General features: G+C 47.4%; 1 protein-coding gene across 7 annotated transcripts in view; it reads left to right on the top strand.

The window, feature by feature from the left end:
* The window catches only part of CASZ1 (castor zinc finger 1), a 152,372-nt gene that overhangs the window by 120,024 nt on the left and 16,047 nt on the right, over nt 1-16,301 (top strand). For 6 of the 7 annotated variants that reach the window (XM_048967503.1, XM_048967504.1, XM_048967505.1 and 3 more), the window contains 8 exons: nt 211-375; nt 2,837-3,009; nt 3,756-4,624; nt 5,961-6,102; nt 7,359-7,422; nt 9,925-10,085; nt 13,268-13,390; nt 15,046-15,381. In XM_048967503.1, coding sequence (XP_048823460.1) covers nt 211-375; nt 2,837-3,009; nt 3,756-4,624; nt 5,961-6,102; nt 7,359-7,422; nt 9,925-10,085; nt 13,268-13,390; nt 15,046-15,381 — 2,033 coding nt within the window. Of the gene's footprint in view, nt 1-210; nt 376-2,836; nt 3,010-3,755; nt 4,625-5,957; nt 6,103-7,358; nt 7,423-9,924; nt 10,086-13,267; nt 13,391-15,045; nt 15,382-16,301 lie in introns of all 7 variants that reach the window. The other variant, XM_048967508.1, reaches the window with a different exon arrangement.

The following is a 16,301-nucleotide window of genomic DNA, read 5'->3' as shown; positions in this document are numbered from 1 at the left end:
CAAAGGTTTTCATGTGCATACGCTTTCCCTTTATTGAGAAAACATGGACACACAGTTGGTCTCTACTTTGGCTCTCTTGGGACGACTGCTGCTGAGCTTTAGACTGCTGGTACCAAAGTTTATGAACAACAACAACAAACCCTGCTCCCAGGATTACTCACCCACTCCCTTCACGTGTGTCTCACTCTGTCTGTCTCTGTATCTCTCCAGAGATTCACTAGTAAACAGGATGTGATTCGGCATTACAACATGCACAAGAAACGTGATAATTCCCTCCAGCACGGCTTCATGCGCTTCAGCCCCTTGGATGACTGCAGTGTGTACTATCACGGCTGCCACCTGAATGGGAAAAGCACACACTACCACTGCATGCAGGTAACGGCCGGACCGGGGACGGAGTGGTAGCATACGAGATGAGTGGAGCTGTGTCCTTGTTGGGGTGGACTGAGGGACATCTTCACATCTGACAGCCCAGCCCGTCTTTGCCAGAGAGCAGAGGAGCCCTAATTTCACTGCTCTGAGCTCCTGTTTGCTTCTGATCCAGGCTCTTCTCCAAAGAGGCTGTTCCTTGACCTCCCTGCCGAGTGCTGGGCAGGCTGAAGGGTTTTCTGGGTGTGGAAGCCCCGTGCATGCAGTGAGGCAAAGCAGGGCTCAAGGTTGTCTTGGACTTCACTGGTTCAAGACAGTCCCTTCTCTGAGATTCAGGGACCTCTTTTGACACCACTGTGCTGCTGCTACCAAACTGATCTGGTGCTCCCCTGAAATCAGGCTTTTCCATGGAACATCTGCCCTTTAACACTGGCTTCATTTCCTCCATAATCAATTTCTAAAGAAATTAGATTTTTATGTCACGTATCTAGACTTGACACTCCTGGTTCCCCATCTCCTCTGCCAATGGAACTGGAGATGAATGTCTGTACTGTCAGCTGGGAGCTTTGACTCAGGAGCCAACAGCAGTGTTCCCAGACCTGGGGCTGCTGCCCACGTGTGACCGTGACCCCTCTGCTGTTTTTCTGACACGGACACACCAAATTATTCAGGTCTTCTCCTGATTGTGCCTCAGATTAGAGGGTTTGATACCTGCTTGTTTCATTAAAATTGTGGCCTGAATCATGTGCTGTCCTACCAAACAGAATAATCAAGCAGCCCTTGGTGAAAGCTTTTGTGACCCATGTCTCCCTTCCAGCTCAATCCCAACAGTTTAAGACCACAGTTAAAGTCACAAGGCCCTAATCACATGCTTAAATGCTTTGCTGGGATAGACTTAAGCATATGTTTGACTTGAAGTCAGGTAAGCTTTCTGAAGTCAATGGGGCTTAAGCACATACTTAAACGTTAGGCATGCACTCAAGTACTGTCCTGAATAGGGGCTGCTTGAAGCACGTGCTTACAGGCTTTTGATAAATGGGGAACTTGGTGTGACTTTCTCTTGAGGACATTTTCTGTTATTCTTCCGTAATATTCATCACTCATTTTCTTCAATTGACCAGGATGAGACTTGTTTAATTTTCTAGAGTACAAGGAACGTTTCACAGCTTTAAGTCACTCTGAGTTTGAATAGAGACCCTCTTTTACACAACTATATATGGGTAATTCCACGCCGTGCCCACTGTCTTCCAGTGAAACAATGCCCATGTAAGCAGTGCCTTACAGGAAAGGTGTCTGAACATAAACCCTCAATTAAAGAAAATATTGCTTAAATGGCAGGATTTGTGCCATCCATCTCGTGGGGTTTTTTTTCTTTATGTCCATAATTGGTGTGGATAAAATTCAGTTAGTTGTTTATATAAACTGACATTTTTTTAGGCTTTAGCACCAAGAGCTGCATTGCAAATTATTCCTAAGGAGGTTTTTGTTTAATTCTTTTTTTTAATGCCGTGCAGGGTCTGTCTTTTTTCAAGGTGTCAGTGCAGAGAGAGAGAGGCTCTTTTATATTGGAAATAGCTGGAGATCCTTTTTTTCCTGGGTATTTGTCATGGGTTTTGTTATTGCCTGTTTGAATCAACCTGGGCTGAACTGAGAGGTGGTGTTTTCGTTCTCTTCACTTCTGAGATGGTGCAGGCATTGGCACACGTTGTGCTGGAGAAGAAAAGGGAAAAAAAAAATCCTCCCTCAGCAGGGCTGAGGACGTTTTCAGATTCCAGTGTTTTTTTACTCAATATGGCAAAGTTGCCCGCTTTACCCAGCGGAAGGCAGGTTTTCAGCATTCCGTCCTCGTCACACCATTCCCATTTGCTGCCCGAGTTTAAAATTGTAGATGCAGTAGACTTGAACAGGCAGCAGGGAAAAGCAGCCACCGGTTTGCTAAGATCGGCTGAACGTAGGGTTTGTGCTTCGCTCAGACAAAACCCTTGTGTTGCAAGCTCAAAAGATTGGCCTCGTGTTGCACCACTCTGCCTTTTTCTGAGAAAGAAAGGAGGAAAATAACTCACTCCCAGGCAATTTCAGTTTCTTCTAATAGATACAAGTCCTACTCCATTCCGTGTCACTCCAAGATGACAAAAAGTAATGGTATCTGTCAGTCTTCTGAAGAGTGGGAACCCTGCTTGCATTCTCCCCAAGCAGGCACAGTTATCTGTAGCTGGGCTTCTATCCCTTTGCATCCTTCTGTTTTTTTTTCCGTTTCGTACCCTGGGAGTTCTGTTTTTGTTCATGACAATGCTTCAGTCTTTAGATGGGGAATTAAAGTGATGACTTAATGCTCCTAGGAGAAATGCCATAATGGAACTGTTAAATGTACGTGTGCTGCTCATCTGTTTATTATTGCTGATGTTAATAAGATCATGGTGGGACGTTAGAACACTGTGCTGACGACTGCCTGTTTTGCCTGGGCTAGGTGGGCTGTAACAAGGTCTATACGAGCACCTCTGACGTGATGACCCATGAGAATTTCCACAAGAAGAACACGCAGCTCATCAACGACGGGTTTCAGCGGTTCCGCGCCACGGAGGACTGTGGCACTGTGGAATGCCAGTTCTACGGGCAGAAAACCACTCATTTTCACTGCAGGTGAGAGCTGGGAACGGCAGGGATCCTGCCTCTGAGATGGAGGCAGATGGATGTTTGCCTCCTTCTGCCAAGTCAGGAATTCAGGAGAGTACACAGGGACTGACTCTTCCCTGGTGTGGCCTTCTCAGTGCTGCTCTTGAGAGGGCTCACGCTCCAGGGCGGCAGATGTGATTGCCAGGATCTTAGCACAGAACACAGGTGGCTTGTCTGTGGTGATCTGAGGAAAGAAAGAAAAGACATCCAGGAATCATTTGGGAAAGGAGATCACAGTGCTCAGTTCATGCCAGAGTTCAACTCAGGGGGACACTAATATACTGCTAATGGCACTTTCATGCTAGAGTTCTCTCCAGCCAGCTCATCCCTTTCAGAGCCAGACTCTACCTTCTGTACACAAACGCTCTTCTATTGATTTCTCATGTTCTCAGGAAGAGTGGAAAAACGTAGTTGGTACCTTAGTTCTCTTTAGCCTCTGTTTCAGTTGGCACTTGCAGTGCTGGGCGCATCCCCACGTTATCCTGGCTGTTCCTCAGAGTGGGGATGGCTGCCAAGCTGTCTCACACAGCAGCACTTTTTGCTTGACTTGGTGTTGCAGGTTAACTTAAATAAAACTCTTCAGCCCCTTTGTAGCCAGGGCCACTGCCTCATACTGCCTGCAGTCCTTGTCCCAGAGGGTGGCATGTGACAGCAGTTGCACTGTGCTCCTGGCCCACACGGCAACCACTCTCTCCTCCTCGATGCCCTTGCAGGCGACCTGGGTGCACCTTCACCTTCAAGAACAAGTGTGACATTGAGAAGCACAAGAGCTACCACATCAAAGATGATGCCTATGCCAAGGATGGCTTCAAGAAGTTCTACAAGTATGAGGAATGCAAGTATGAGGGCTGTGTCTACAGCAAGGCCACCAACCACTTTCACTGCATAAGGGCAGGCTGTGGCTTCACCTTTACCTCCACCAGCCAGATGACCTCCCACAAACGCAAGCATGAGCGCCGGCACATCCGCAGCTCAGGAGTGCTGGGCTTGCCTGCCTCTCTCCTAGGACCCAAGGATAACGAGCAAGAGGAGTCCAGTAATGACGACCTTATTGACTTCTCTGCAATGAGCTCAAAGAACTCCAGCCTGAGTGCCTCTCCCACCAGTCAGCAGTCTTCCGTTTCTCTCATAGTCCCAGCTGCACCCTCCTCTGCTGCTGAGCTTGCTTCCTCACAGGTCAGCAAGCCTGCCAACAGCATGACACCAGCCACCAAGATCTCCGGCCTGCTCTCCCAGGCTCTTCCCAGCAATATTCCCTTGGCTCTGGCGCTCTCCAACTCAGCACTTCCTGGAGCGGCTGGATCCTTCTTCCCCATCATCCCCAGCCGGGTCTCCACACCGCTTCCCGCCAGCTCCGCTAACCTGATGACTGCTGGTTCATCTGGCGCCAATCCAACATCATCTGCTCCCACAGATTCCTCATCCCAGGCCATCTCAGGATCCGGTGAGCCTTCGGCTACTTCTTCTCCAGCTCCAGTGGCATCCATAATGGAAAGGATCTCTGCTAGCAAGGGGTTAATCTCCCCGATGATGGCCAGGCTGGCAGCGGCTGCACTTAAGCCCTCTGTGGCACTCGAAGCAGGTGAGTTGCCATCATCGGTTGTCCTAGCAGTGGGAGGAACAAGCGTGCCTGATGATCCGGAGAGGAGAGAATGAGGGGCCCCCTGGGAGTGGGAAGGGAGTAATAAAGGAGCAGCTCTGGGAGAAGAAATTCTGTCGTGTGCAGATGACCCCTGAATGGCAGCTAACCCTTGGAGGAAGGGAACCCTCCGAGGCAGTCTTGGCATGGCTTCCCGTGGAGCCTGGCTGTCTGCATGGCCGAGCGAATGGGGCGTGCGGCCGCCTAGGCCGAGGCCTGGGGGCTCCCAGCAGAGCACCAGGTGCCCCCCATGGCCTCCTGCTGACCACGATCAGCAGTGTGGGTTTGGGGGGCTCCGCCTGGCAGCACCCAGCATGGCGCTGCCCCCTGGGCCTGAGCTGGGCTCTGTCAGCACCGCTCCTGAGCGTGGGACGAGGCGCTCTGCTGAAAGGGGAGGGGATCTGCGCCACGCTTTTGAAATTATGATTTGAAAAATTGTTTCCTAAAGCAGAGAAAGGTCATGGAGGGAACTATTTTCCTTTATTTTTTAATAAAATGCCACTTGCTGGCTGAGAAGCGGCTTGCCGTCAGCTGTACTGCCGGAGGGCAAATTAATATTTTAGTCACTTGGGGATTGTGGAAGAAAGCTCCGCAGACATGTTCCTGTCAGCAACTTTTTTTCCCTCCTTTTTTCTTTGCTCCTCTCCTTAATTTTTGTCCCTTGAATTTGTTCTCCGGTTCTTCCTCCCCTCTTTGTATCTGCATTTCCGTGCCACAGGCATGGCACCGTGCCCCCCGGTCCCCCAGCTGTGGGTCTGGCCGTGCCCAGTGGCCGCCCGGCGGGCAGATGCTCCTGCTGGGAGGCACGATGGCGCCCGGCCGTCGCTACGGCAACGCTGGGACTGGGGCCGGGGCCGGGGCCTGGCCGGCAGTCGAAAGCTGCCACATTGCCTCAGCATTAACGGAGTCTTTAATAAACGCTTAAGAGGCAGCCCCGCAAATTAGTTATGACAGTTTGTGCAGAGAATCAGGTCTCCCCCACGCTCCTTCCGCCCTTCTCCTTTAAAGGGCCCATAGCCTGGACAACTTTGACATAATTTTGCAATAATTATCACTTGAAGAATTTCCACACTGGAGTGGACGTCAGAACCTATCATGTCAGCTCGGCAATAAACGCTGACCAGCAATCCCGGCACTTCCCTCCCCCCACTCTTTTTTTCTGTGCTTTTTCCATTTGTGCAGTTCTGATAGCGATCCAACTTTTTTATTTGCTGCCCATCTCAGGCCTGCTTCTTCCATTTCCACTTTTCCCTTCAATCTCGATGTCTCTCTCAAGCAGGAAATGGACAAGCAGCAGCTCCCGGGCGGTTCAACCCAGTCCAGGTGAAGCAAGAGCCAGCAGAGGCCATGGGATCATCCTCTGCCAGTGGGCAGGAGTCCTTGCAGGAGCACAGCTTGGACCTGAGTGTCAAGGACCACGGGTGAGTGACATGCAGAGGCAGTGCACTTACTTCTCTGCAGCACCAAGCTCTGAGAATTTGCTGTACCTGTAGCCCAAGGGGACGGAACGCTTTGCAGTGTTCAGGCTGCACAGCAGCTTAGTTAGACACCCAAGCTGGAGGCAGGGAGGCTCGCTGTGCTGCCCCTCAGGCGTGTGTTCCCCACCTGGTTCTTGGGGCTCATGAGCTCTGTATGACAAGAGCTTCACCTCGTGTGTTCCTCTCAGAAAAACCACTGACAAAGCCGTTCTTTTACTTACTGAGATCTGCATGCCAGTGGGCTGAAGGCTGCTCCTGCACCACACGTTGCAGGAACTTCTGCACCAGTGCAGCAGGGCAGTGAATTGGGTCTGCAATTGGGACTGTCCCAATTGGGTACACAGAACAAACCGGTGAACTGTGCTAACCCACAGCTGTGTGTTTTGCCTCTCAAAGACTCAGTCCTACTTGTCCAAAACCTCAGAATAGGAGAGCTTGGGGATTGCCCTGTGTTGGCACAGGGCCCGCAGGGAAGTGGCAGTCATCATCCCTGGAGGTGTTCAAGAACTGCAGATGTGGCACTGTAGGACAGGGTCAGTGGGCTTGGTAGGGATGGGTTCACTGTTGGACTCGGTGATCCTAGTGGTCTTTTCCAACCTTAATGGATAACCAAGCCTGCTCCACTTGATGTGGATCTTGGATCTTGGATCTTGGATCTTGATGTGGATCTTGATGTGGATCCTTGATGTGTTTCTTCCGTTACTGTATTTAAGCAAACCTCAAATAAGGACCCAAGCAATTGCAGTCAGCTGCAACTACTCCTGGTTTCTTATCAAATGCCAGGATTGCCTTTCTGCATGTGCAGCTGTGGCTGTAAGATGTGGGGCCTTCCTTGTTCTGCTGTTGCAGAGGGGCTGTGCCTCTGGCAGTGTGAGTCCTTGGTCAGCAGCCCCCCTAGTTCTATCAGGACAAAGGCTGTGAGTTAGCTGATAAAAAAAGGTGATGGTGTGGGGAACTGGGGGAAGAGGTCTGGGTTGTTTAATAGGTGAAAGAGCAATTCAGTAAACTTGGAACCTCTGGGTCTCCATCTTGGCTATCATGAGGAAGAGTTTGGCCTGCCCCAGGGAGGGTGGGCATCATTCTCTTCCTCTGGATGCAGCAGGTGAGGAGTGAGGCAGCTTGAAGGGAGAAGGATTGATCTCAGTGCTCACGGTCTCTGTGCACATCTTAACTAAACCCTGTTGGTTTGTGTGTTCCAGTAATGAATCAAATGGCCACACAGTCTCGGCAAATTCATCTCTTTTATCCTCGCTTATGAATAAGGTAAGAGCCATCCATCAAACGCCTTTCATTCCCCCCACCAAGAGAAATTAAAGCCGCGATGGCGGGGAGGGAGGGGGGAAGAGATGCGTTTGTTTTTTAATGTTTTGCCTCTAATAAGATGAGTTTGTACCATTTAAATTTTGAGACCATTTTTCATCGGGTATAATTTCAGAGCCACTGCTTACGAATTAATTTAATGAACTGGCTGAAGAAATATATTGCAGCCTCTGACACCTTTTTTTTCATCCTTTCTAGATGGAGGAGGGCTCTGAAAGATTTTTTTTTCCCATTTTTATTCCCAGAACCTGGCAACTTCTCTCGCTCTCTTTTTATAGTTACTCTTTTTTCTTTTTTTTTTAACTTGAAAACATTTTCTTTCCATGGGGGAGGGGAGAATCGTTTGTTTTTATGGAAGAGAAGAAGAAAAAAATTACAAGTTTTGAGCTGGAATCATCAATTGCTGCCTTTCTGGTGTGAATAATGGTGTCCAGCAGAGCCCACTTTACCATGTTGTAGAATATTTATTTTAAGTAATGCACGGTTTCTTTTTCCTTACTTTTTCCTTAAATTATACATCATCTCAAATATATATTTCCCTTTCACATGATAAATTTTACTGTACAAAGATGAATTTTCCTGTTGTGTACAACTGCATTAGAGATCAGGGCCGCCTTTGAGCCTTGCCTTCATATTCCACTGCGATAGGTTTTACAGGCATAGCAATTGCCATCCCCTTGGCTCTGGGCGCTGCGTGCATCGAGGCCATATAACCCTCAGGAGAGGGCAGAGTGACTTTGGTAGCCTCAGCTCCTTTCCTTCTTACTTCATCACACGTTTTCCCATGTTGTTTCATTCCTACCTTTACCTTTACACCACTTTTCCTTCGCCACTGGTTCTGTTCTGTTGGATTTCTGGTGGTCCCTTTTAAACATAGTTTCCTTTCTGCGTGCCCTCCTTTCAGTGATTCCAAATATGCAGTTCTTTCTCTAGTGAATACATGTATTTAGTACATCTGCTGCTGGGGATCCTGAGCAAAGGGAGATATCTTCCAGAAGATATTTCACTTGAAATTCTGTGTTTAGAAATAAGCATTTGTTTGTGTCCCAGCCCTGCACAGAGGTACGGCACAAAGGTTTGCAGCACAACGTGAGGATTATTTATGTGGTGCAGAATGAGTGCAGCATAGGTACACAACACAGTTCTTGAGGTTTGTTCTTTTTTTTTTAAGGTGGGAATGGGATTAAAAGATGACATAAAGCAGCCACTGGTGAGAAGCAGCCCGTTCCAAGCTGAGGGTTGCAGACCTAAGCTCTGTGTGCTCAGGAACGCACCGTGCTTGCTGCACAGTTTGGTAGAGGAAACCTTGCTTAATTGTCAAGGAAAAAAACAACAACAAAAAAAACCCTTTACAGAAATTGAATGGCCAGCACCAAGGAAAAAAAGACAAGCTGAATACCTGCCTTCAGCCATAAAGAGCTGCAGTCTGCACAGAGCAGCAGGGGCTTTACCTTCAGGGGGCATTAAGGAGCCTCAAGCAGCCAGGGTTCCTGTAGCGTGCTGCAGTTTATTTAGGGGGGCTGTCAGGCTTAATTAACTGATATTTATAAAGGGCTTTGAGATCCTGAAGTGGGTGGAGTTCATAGTGCAAGTATTAGGTCTAATCCTGGATTTTATTCACACTGTGAATTTCAGTGTTGTTACTGGAGGTAATTGAGAGAGCAGCAAAGCAGGACCTGGCCTGGGGAACCGTGCATTCGCTAGGAAAGAACATTTTCTCTCCAGCACTCTGGAGTGAATGTCCTCCTTTCATCCCACACCTCCAAGGCTTCTCAGTGCAGAATCTGTTTGAAGCCTTCCACGCAGTGTTGTGGGTCTGTTCCTGTGCTGTGAGCGAGGCACACTGAGCACAGAGAGTGAAACAGGTTTTTCAGTGAAATCAGTAAGAATTTGCTGAGGACTTTTATGGCCCAGAATTTTTTTCACAATTGAGATTTAAAAAAAAAAAAACATTTATTTTCTTCCACATAAATTCCTGATGGTCCCTTTCAATAAAGAGTCATCCTTGCAGCTAGGGTGAGGTGATTCTGGGTGAATCAGAGCCTATCACTTCTACCTCTGCACCCAGAGCCCAGCATTTTGTAGGAGCTGTGTTGGGTTATTACTGATTCAGACTGCACCAGCATCTGTGCACCTTCTCCATACTCAAACAGGGCCTGTCTCCCTTCACCTCAGTTCTGCAGTGTGTGGCACAGATGCTTCATTTCTTCACACAGGAGACATGAATACCAGATGGGTGCCATGTACTTTGTGACAGCTGGGGGGAGGATGCCCAGGAGTGAAGTGTTCCTGAGCTGTGCTGATGAGTTGGGGCAGCGTGCGCAGACTTCTTGTCTTCTCTCTTTGAAGGCACAGCTTTCCATGGGACTGTCCCAAAACTGTCCAGACCAGCAGTGTCCACAGCTGCGAGCTGGGTTTGATGCAGTGTGTGTGTTCTTGTTCCAGATGTCCAAGACCAGTGCCAGCCTTGGCAACCTGCTGAACATTAAGACAGAAGGAGATGGCAGCCAGGCTGGGGCTGGGGAGCCGACGCAGTACTTGGGCAAGGCAGTGAAGGCGCTTGTCCAGGAGAAGCTCTCTGAGCCGTGGAAGATGTACCTGCGCCGGTAAGGAGGGCATGGGACTGGGAACAGAGGAAAGGGAAATGATCTCCTTTGAAAGGTGTCTGGCTCATTAGTCCACACTTGAATGCCGAGTTCTCAGACCTTCACTTAGCACTGTTTGCCACAGCACCTCCTTAGCTCCTCTTCACTTTCCAGTCTGCAAGAGCTGGGCACCAACTGTAGTTTGCTTATACCTCCGGATCGCTGTTAGACCCCATTTAGTTGTTAGGCATGGAGTATATAAGCCTTAAAATGCTGTGGAATTCCATCTCATCGTAGGAGTGGGGCAAAACAGGGAGTCCAAGGAGGTATGGGAACTGCATGGTTTGTGCTGTTTTTCTTGCAGACAACAAGGCTTGAAAGGAAAATGGAACAGATACAAAACTCACCCACACACGGACACAGGCACATACATGCCCAGACAGACACACGCTTTGAGCATACACAGATACACCCAGGCAGACACATATCTGTTGGTGCTCTGACACAGATAGTTGCCTACAAATGCCTGTGGACACTTTGAAAATCACAGACTTTGATGGAAAAGACTAGAAGGTCCTGTAGTCCATCTGCCCCTGGCCAATATGAGATCTTTCCCCGCAGTCCACTTGCAGACATTTTGTCCAGTCTAGTTTTAATTATGCCAAGCTGTTCTCTTGTTTCTGGGAGCATAATTCTACCATGTAATGCATTTGTCTGTCAGGATCTTTCTTCATGGTGTGCTGCCTGAATTTCCCTTTCCATGATTTTATTGCAGTTCTAGTTATATCCCCTTGAACTACAGCGGATAATTCTTCGCCAGAATTGGAGTTCACCCCCTTCAGATAGTCACAGACTTTTAGCATATCATTTAATGAAGCTTTTACTTCCTTTAATCTGACTTTGTAAATCAGTCCCTTCAGCCTGCTGATCATGTTGTTGCTGTTGTCATCGTTCTTGCTGTTCCCTCAGTGGGTGCAGAATTGGGCTGCCGCTCCTGTGTCACCACAACAGACGTGTAACAAGCTTCCTGCCCCATACGTGCAGCTCAAAATTGTGCTACCTTGTTTGCATCTATATTTCATTGTGTATATGTATCATGCTTACCACCAACTGCTAGACATGATTACTGGTAAGGTTGTTCTTATGAGTCCTCTATGTATAAAAACACTCTCCTCACCCCCCAGATGGATTAGCTGTTTTCTCCAAATATGACTGTCAGATTGGAACCTTCCTCCATGTCTTGCAAGGCTTCTCTGTGTTATTTCTCTCCTCCAGCACTGGTGTTGCCAACTCCTCCCAGTTTAGTATCTTCTGTGAATTTCATTAGCTGCTATTTACTCCTTCTCCTAGACTGCTAATGAAGATGTTAAATAAGCTCAGACCTAGCCAAAGTCATCCTTGCAGCATTCACAAGATGCCTCCTCCCAGCTCGGTACGGAGCTGTTTGTCATTAGCCTTTGTTTACGGTCCTTCAGCCAGTTCTCAATCCATGTGGTTGTTTTCCCATCCAAGCCAACTTGAATTAATTCTAAGCATATGCGAGACTGTATCAAAACGCTTTACTAAAATCCAAATATATTGCATCCCTTCATCCACTAATTTTGTAATTCTATCAAAAAAAGCAATTAAATTTGTCTAGTAAGATTTATTCTTTATAATCCCGATGCTGTTTATTGCTCGTGGTTCCTTTATCCTCTAGATGTTTAATGATTTTCTCCTCCCTCTTAATATTTGTTCCATTACTTTACTGGAAGGAGAAGTTAAGACTAGAGGTATGATAATTGCCAAAGATCACTTGTCTTTTCCTCTTTTCAAAGAATCAGTGCCTAGATTTGTTTGGTTGGTTTTTGGTTGTTTTTTTTCCTCCGGTTTTCTAGTATCTCCTTCTTCTCTATGGCTTAAAAAATAACAAATAGTAATGCAATCAGTTTGTGAGTTAATTTCCATTGCGCTTCAGGACATGCATCATCCAGGCTGGCTGATTTGTACATATTTATATTTTCCAACCAGTCTCTTTATCTGCTCTTCTAGGAGGTCTTCATTTCAGCCCTAATTGTCTGTCTTGTCTTTAGTTTCCTTGTCCAAAGCATATTTTATAAGGCTCCTGTTTTCGACTCATCACCTCCCTGGCATATTTATCAGGCTTTTTTTTTTAAGTACAAAACCTCTCGACCTTGATAAAAGAAGCCCTTTAGCTTGCAGTCACTTGGTTTCTTATCTCTTCTCTTATCATACCTTTACTTTCCGCCATCTTCTCCCTGCGAGCCTTAACTGACTGCATGTGTTCTACATCCACTGGCCTTTTCATCTCCAGTACATGATTTTTTATTTTTTCTTTCTTCTTTCTCTACCTTCAGATTGTTAGGAGGTTCCCCCTGGGACCACGCAGGCTGCTGTTTGTTTCTTGCTTTCCTGCTCATCAGAGCAATTGTAGTCTGTTGTACCTTAATTATGCAAGATTCCCCTGTTAAGTTTCAGATCCTTCCTGCCAGCATTTTTCACTTGATTTCTCCATTCTGAAGTTTCCTGAAATCACATGTACTGTGCTGCTGCCATTAAGTTTGGAGAATCTCAGCAGTGATGAGCAGTGAAACCATTCTCGCTTGTTTTTCTCCTCTTGACCAGTTCCTCTGAGATGGCTTTAGATGATGTACTGTAGATGTGTACTTAGGGACTCTACGATTCTCTCTACATATCAGGCTGTAATTGCTGTGTAGGTGATGCTTTGTTTCTCCTGTTTCTCCTGTCTGTGTGATAGCCTATTGTTGCCAGTATGCATGTTGGGTGGGAGTGTTCTGGACCTAGATTCCCTTGCTCAATTCTGTTTGCTACTCCCAGTAAATTCAGGCAGGTTCACTAACCTTTGATCTTCCCCTCTGCTCTGACTTGTGTACACAGATGCTCAACAACTCTGATGGTTTTTCATCTTTTTATCAGATTTGTTCTGTATTTTACTCTTACTAAAAGTGAATGCGAGTTCCTCAGTCAAAAGGACTCAATTGAGGAAAAGTTCTCTGTATTCAGATCTGTGCAACCAGCCGTGATCCAACAGCAATGCCAGTCTGTGCAGGAGGGACGGTGACATGAGAAAACAGGATGCTATTAGAGTTGAGAAACAAAAAGAAACGTTTCTTCCATGTCTGTTCCAACACCGCTTCTCTCCTGGGGCCCTTTGTAAGATGCGGTTTGTTTGCTTTGGCCAGGTTTGGAACCAAGGATTTCTGCGATGCGCAGTGCGACTTCCTGCACAAGGTGCACTTCCACTGCGTCGTGGAGGAGTGCGGTGCCCTCTTCAGCACTTTGGATGGAGCCATCAAGCACGCCAAGTGAGTAGGGGAGCTCCAGCTTTGGGAACCGCGCGGCGCAGGAGGGGAGGCCTCGCAGAGCAGTCCTGCAGCAGCCATTTGGGCATCCCCTCGTTCCCTGTGTAAATGTGCTCAGCTAAAGTTTCTGCAGAACACTGTGTCCTCTTCCATTTTGTTTCACAATAAATGTGCTCTGTTTGTGTAGCGGAAATGCCAAGTCATGGCTTGCACCAGTGATTGAGCACCTGGTGGGAAGGCAGGGCTGACCCAAGGGAGCTCAGGTGCATGCAAATGCACTGAGTGACCAGAAGGGCTGGAGCCAGGATCCACCCCTTCCCAGCCCTCGTTTTAAGGGCTGGCAGGGGAGGTGAGGGTATCTCACTGGAGATCCCTGCCTGCCTGAGGCCTCTTGAAGGTAAGCAAATTTTCTTCCTTTGTTTCTGCATCCACGGCTGCAGCACGTGGGTTTGTCCTCATTTGCTGAAGCCTCAGACTTTGCCACCTCACTATCATGGATGTACTTTCCATCACGCTGTAGCATTACAGCTTGTGACTGACATCTTGTGCAGCACTGGCAAGGTAGAGAATTGGACGTTTGTGTTTTTCCATAGCCTACTTGATAGAGTGTTCAAGGAGATCCATATTTCTCAGCATACAAGTACACCAGTTACAAAGAAAGTACAGAATGTGAGAGGGGAAAGGAGCCTGTAAACCCCAACTGTTGAGGCTGGATGCAGACGTGTTGTAGAGCAGACAGCTTCCCTTCACTGCAGTATGGAAAGCATTTTATTTTTCCTGTCATGACAAATCTTTTTTAACAAGCCTTCTCTAACCCTTTGTTCATGTGGCTTTAAGATGTTGGCACCATATAGGTAAGGCTCTTGAAAGGAAACAAAGCGTCCAGCTCAACAGCAACCTCCTGCTCACCTTGCAGTATTCTGTATTGTAAACTCTTACATCATTTTGGAAAGCAGCAGACAGCCCAGGCGTTGGTAGCCAGAACTAGGTGTCATGGCCTGTCTTGTAACAGCAGCTGTGCAGCATGCTCAGCTCCAGGTGACTCCTGTGTGAAGAATGAAGATGAGATACGCTCCCATTGACACAGTGAGGAACTATCAGATGAAGGCTGGGATGCTGCAAATTTTCTGTAGATTATGTCCCGTACAAATTAATTCTGTAGTTTAGTCCCATGGCACGTTCCTTTTAAAGGCAAAGGAAGATCAGCCTGAGCAAAGAGTGAATGTGGCCTTTGGCAGCTGGCCACATGGCTGCGTCCGATGAGGTTTAGAGGGAAGGGGATGTGATGAAGTTTAGGGTAGGAGGATCTGTCAGCACAGTTGGTCTCTGGATTTGGATGCTTCCCTGTAGTTCACTACTACAAATGACTGGCTTCTCACCAGCCATGGGAAGCAACCCTCAGTTGTACCGATCTTCTGGCTGCAGCCATTCTTGCGCTGCTCTGATTTTAACACATTATTACACCTTTCTGACTCCACCCCACCTAATGAATTCCCTTCTCCTCACAGATCTTCTCAGAGGGCCCTACAACTGTCCACAAAATGCACAGAGTCCCTTTTAGGGTTTCACTCAGCTAGTTTGCTTATAGACTGCAGCGGCGTTCTGTTGATATTTGTTATATGCAGTGTTTGATGTCAAATCGCACTGTCTCTTTGCAGTTTTCACTTCCGAACCGAGGGTGGGGCTGTGAAAAGTAACTCCGAGTCTCCCTTCTCAACTACTACTGACAGTAAGGCTTCACTGGGCCCTTCGTCACCATCTGCTACATCTGCCACCATGGCGAGTGCTCCAGCCCTGGACGTGCCCACCCCGAGCCCAGCAACTGTGCCCTCTGCCCCCACACTGCTAGCTTGGAAGCAGCTGGCTTCAACCATACCCCAAATGCCTCAGATTCCAGCATCAGTGCCTAACCTGGCAACCTCACCCTTGGCTACAACTTCCCTGGAGAACGCCAAGCCTCAGGTCAAACCCGGATTTCTCCAGTTCCAGGAGAAGTAAGTTGTTGGAGATGCTGCTTGCCCCCCTGTGTCCTCTCCAGTTTTGCAGTCCCCTCTTTACTGCTCCTTGGAGTTATATTCTACATCTGTATTCACCCACTGAGGTGCCTTCTGTCCAATAGACAGTCTAGGCTTTATCTTGAAGAAAACTTGCTTCTATAAGCTCTAGAACATAGCCTCAACTATGCTAGGGGGAAAAATGTACAGCAGGATTTTCCAGTACATCTGGGAGCACTTTTAGATAAGAGTTCAGAGGAGAAATAAACTTTATGTACATATCACTGGAGCCTTTTTTTTTATACTTCATGGGAGGTAAACAGAAATAAATGTTCTTTGCAGTATTTTTGATGCTAAAGGCAACAGAGGGGAGCGTAGCATCTTTACAGCTGTAAGGTAACTAAAAGTACAGTGCTGTGATGATGGTTCTGTTTCTGGTATACAGATGAGCGGAAGTTAGGTGGTTTATAGAAGGCCTCAGAGTCTACAGTCAGGCTGGGCATTGCAGTTTAGTTGTTGAGGCTGATGGACTGTCACGCCATGCACTGACAGCCATCTGTCTGCTTCCAAGGAAGTGTATTAATTATTTTTCATGTCCCTGAGTAAGTAACATTGGATACAGTGCTCAGCATCCAAGAGATCAGTGTTCAGCTACCTCCTATCTGACCTCTGTGTGCACAGCTCAAAAGCAGGGGGAGTCAGGAGCCAAAATCACTTCGGTGTTTAACGAGACTGCTGCAGATTTTGTCTAACTGGGGCAAGACCTGGCATTTACCAGTGTGATTACAAGGTGTCTGAATTACCACTGAGGATTGGATCTTGAAAGAAAGCTTTGAATTAGAATCGTGGCCCTCAGAAACTACAGATCCCACCATGCATTGCTGTATTTTAATAATCTTAATTAAGAAAGTGCACAGACT

This window comes from Lagopus muta, chromosome 21 (assembly GCF_023343835.1).
Source record: "Lagopus muta isolate bLagMut1 chromosome 21, bLagMut1 primary, whole genome shotgun sequence".
Lineage (NCBI taxonomy): Eukaryota > Metazoa > Chordata > Aves > Galliformes > Phasianidae > Lagopus > Lagopus muta.
This window is presented reverse-complemented; position numbering and strand designations above follow the sequence as displayed.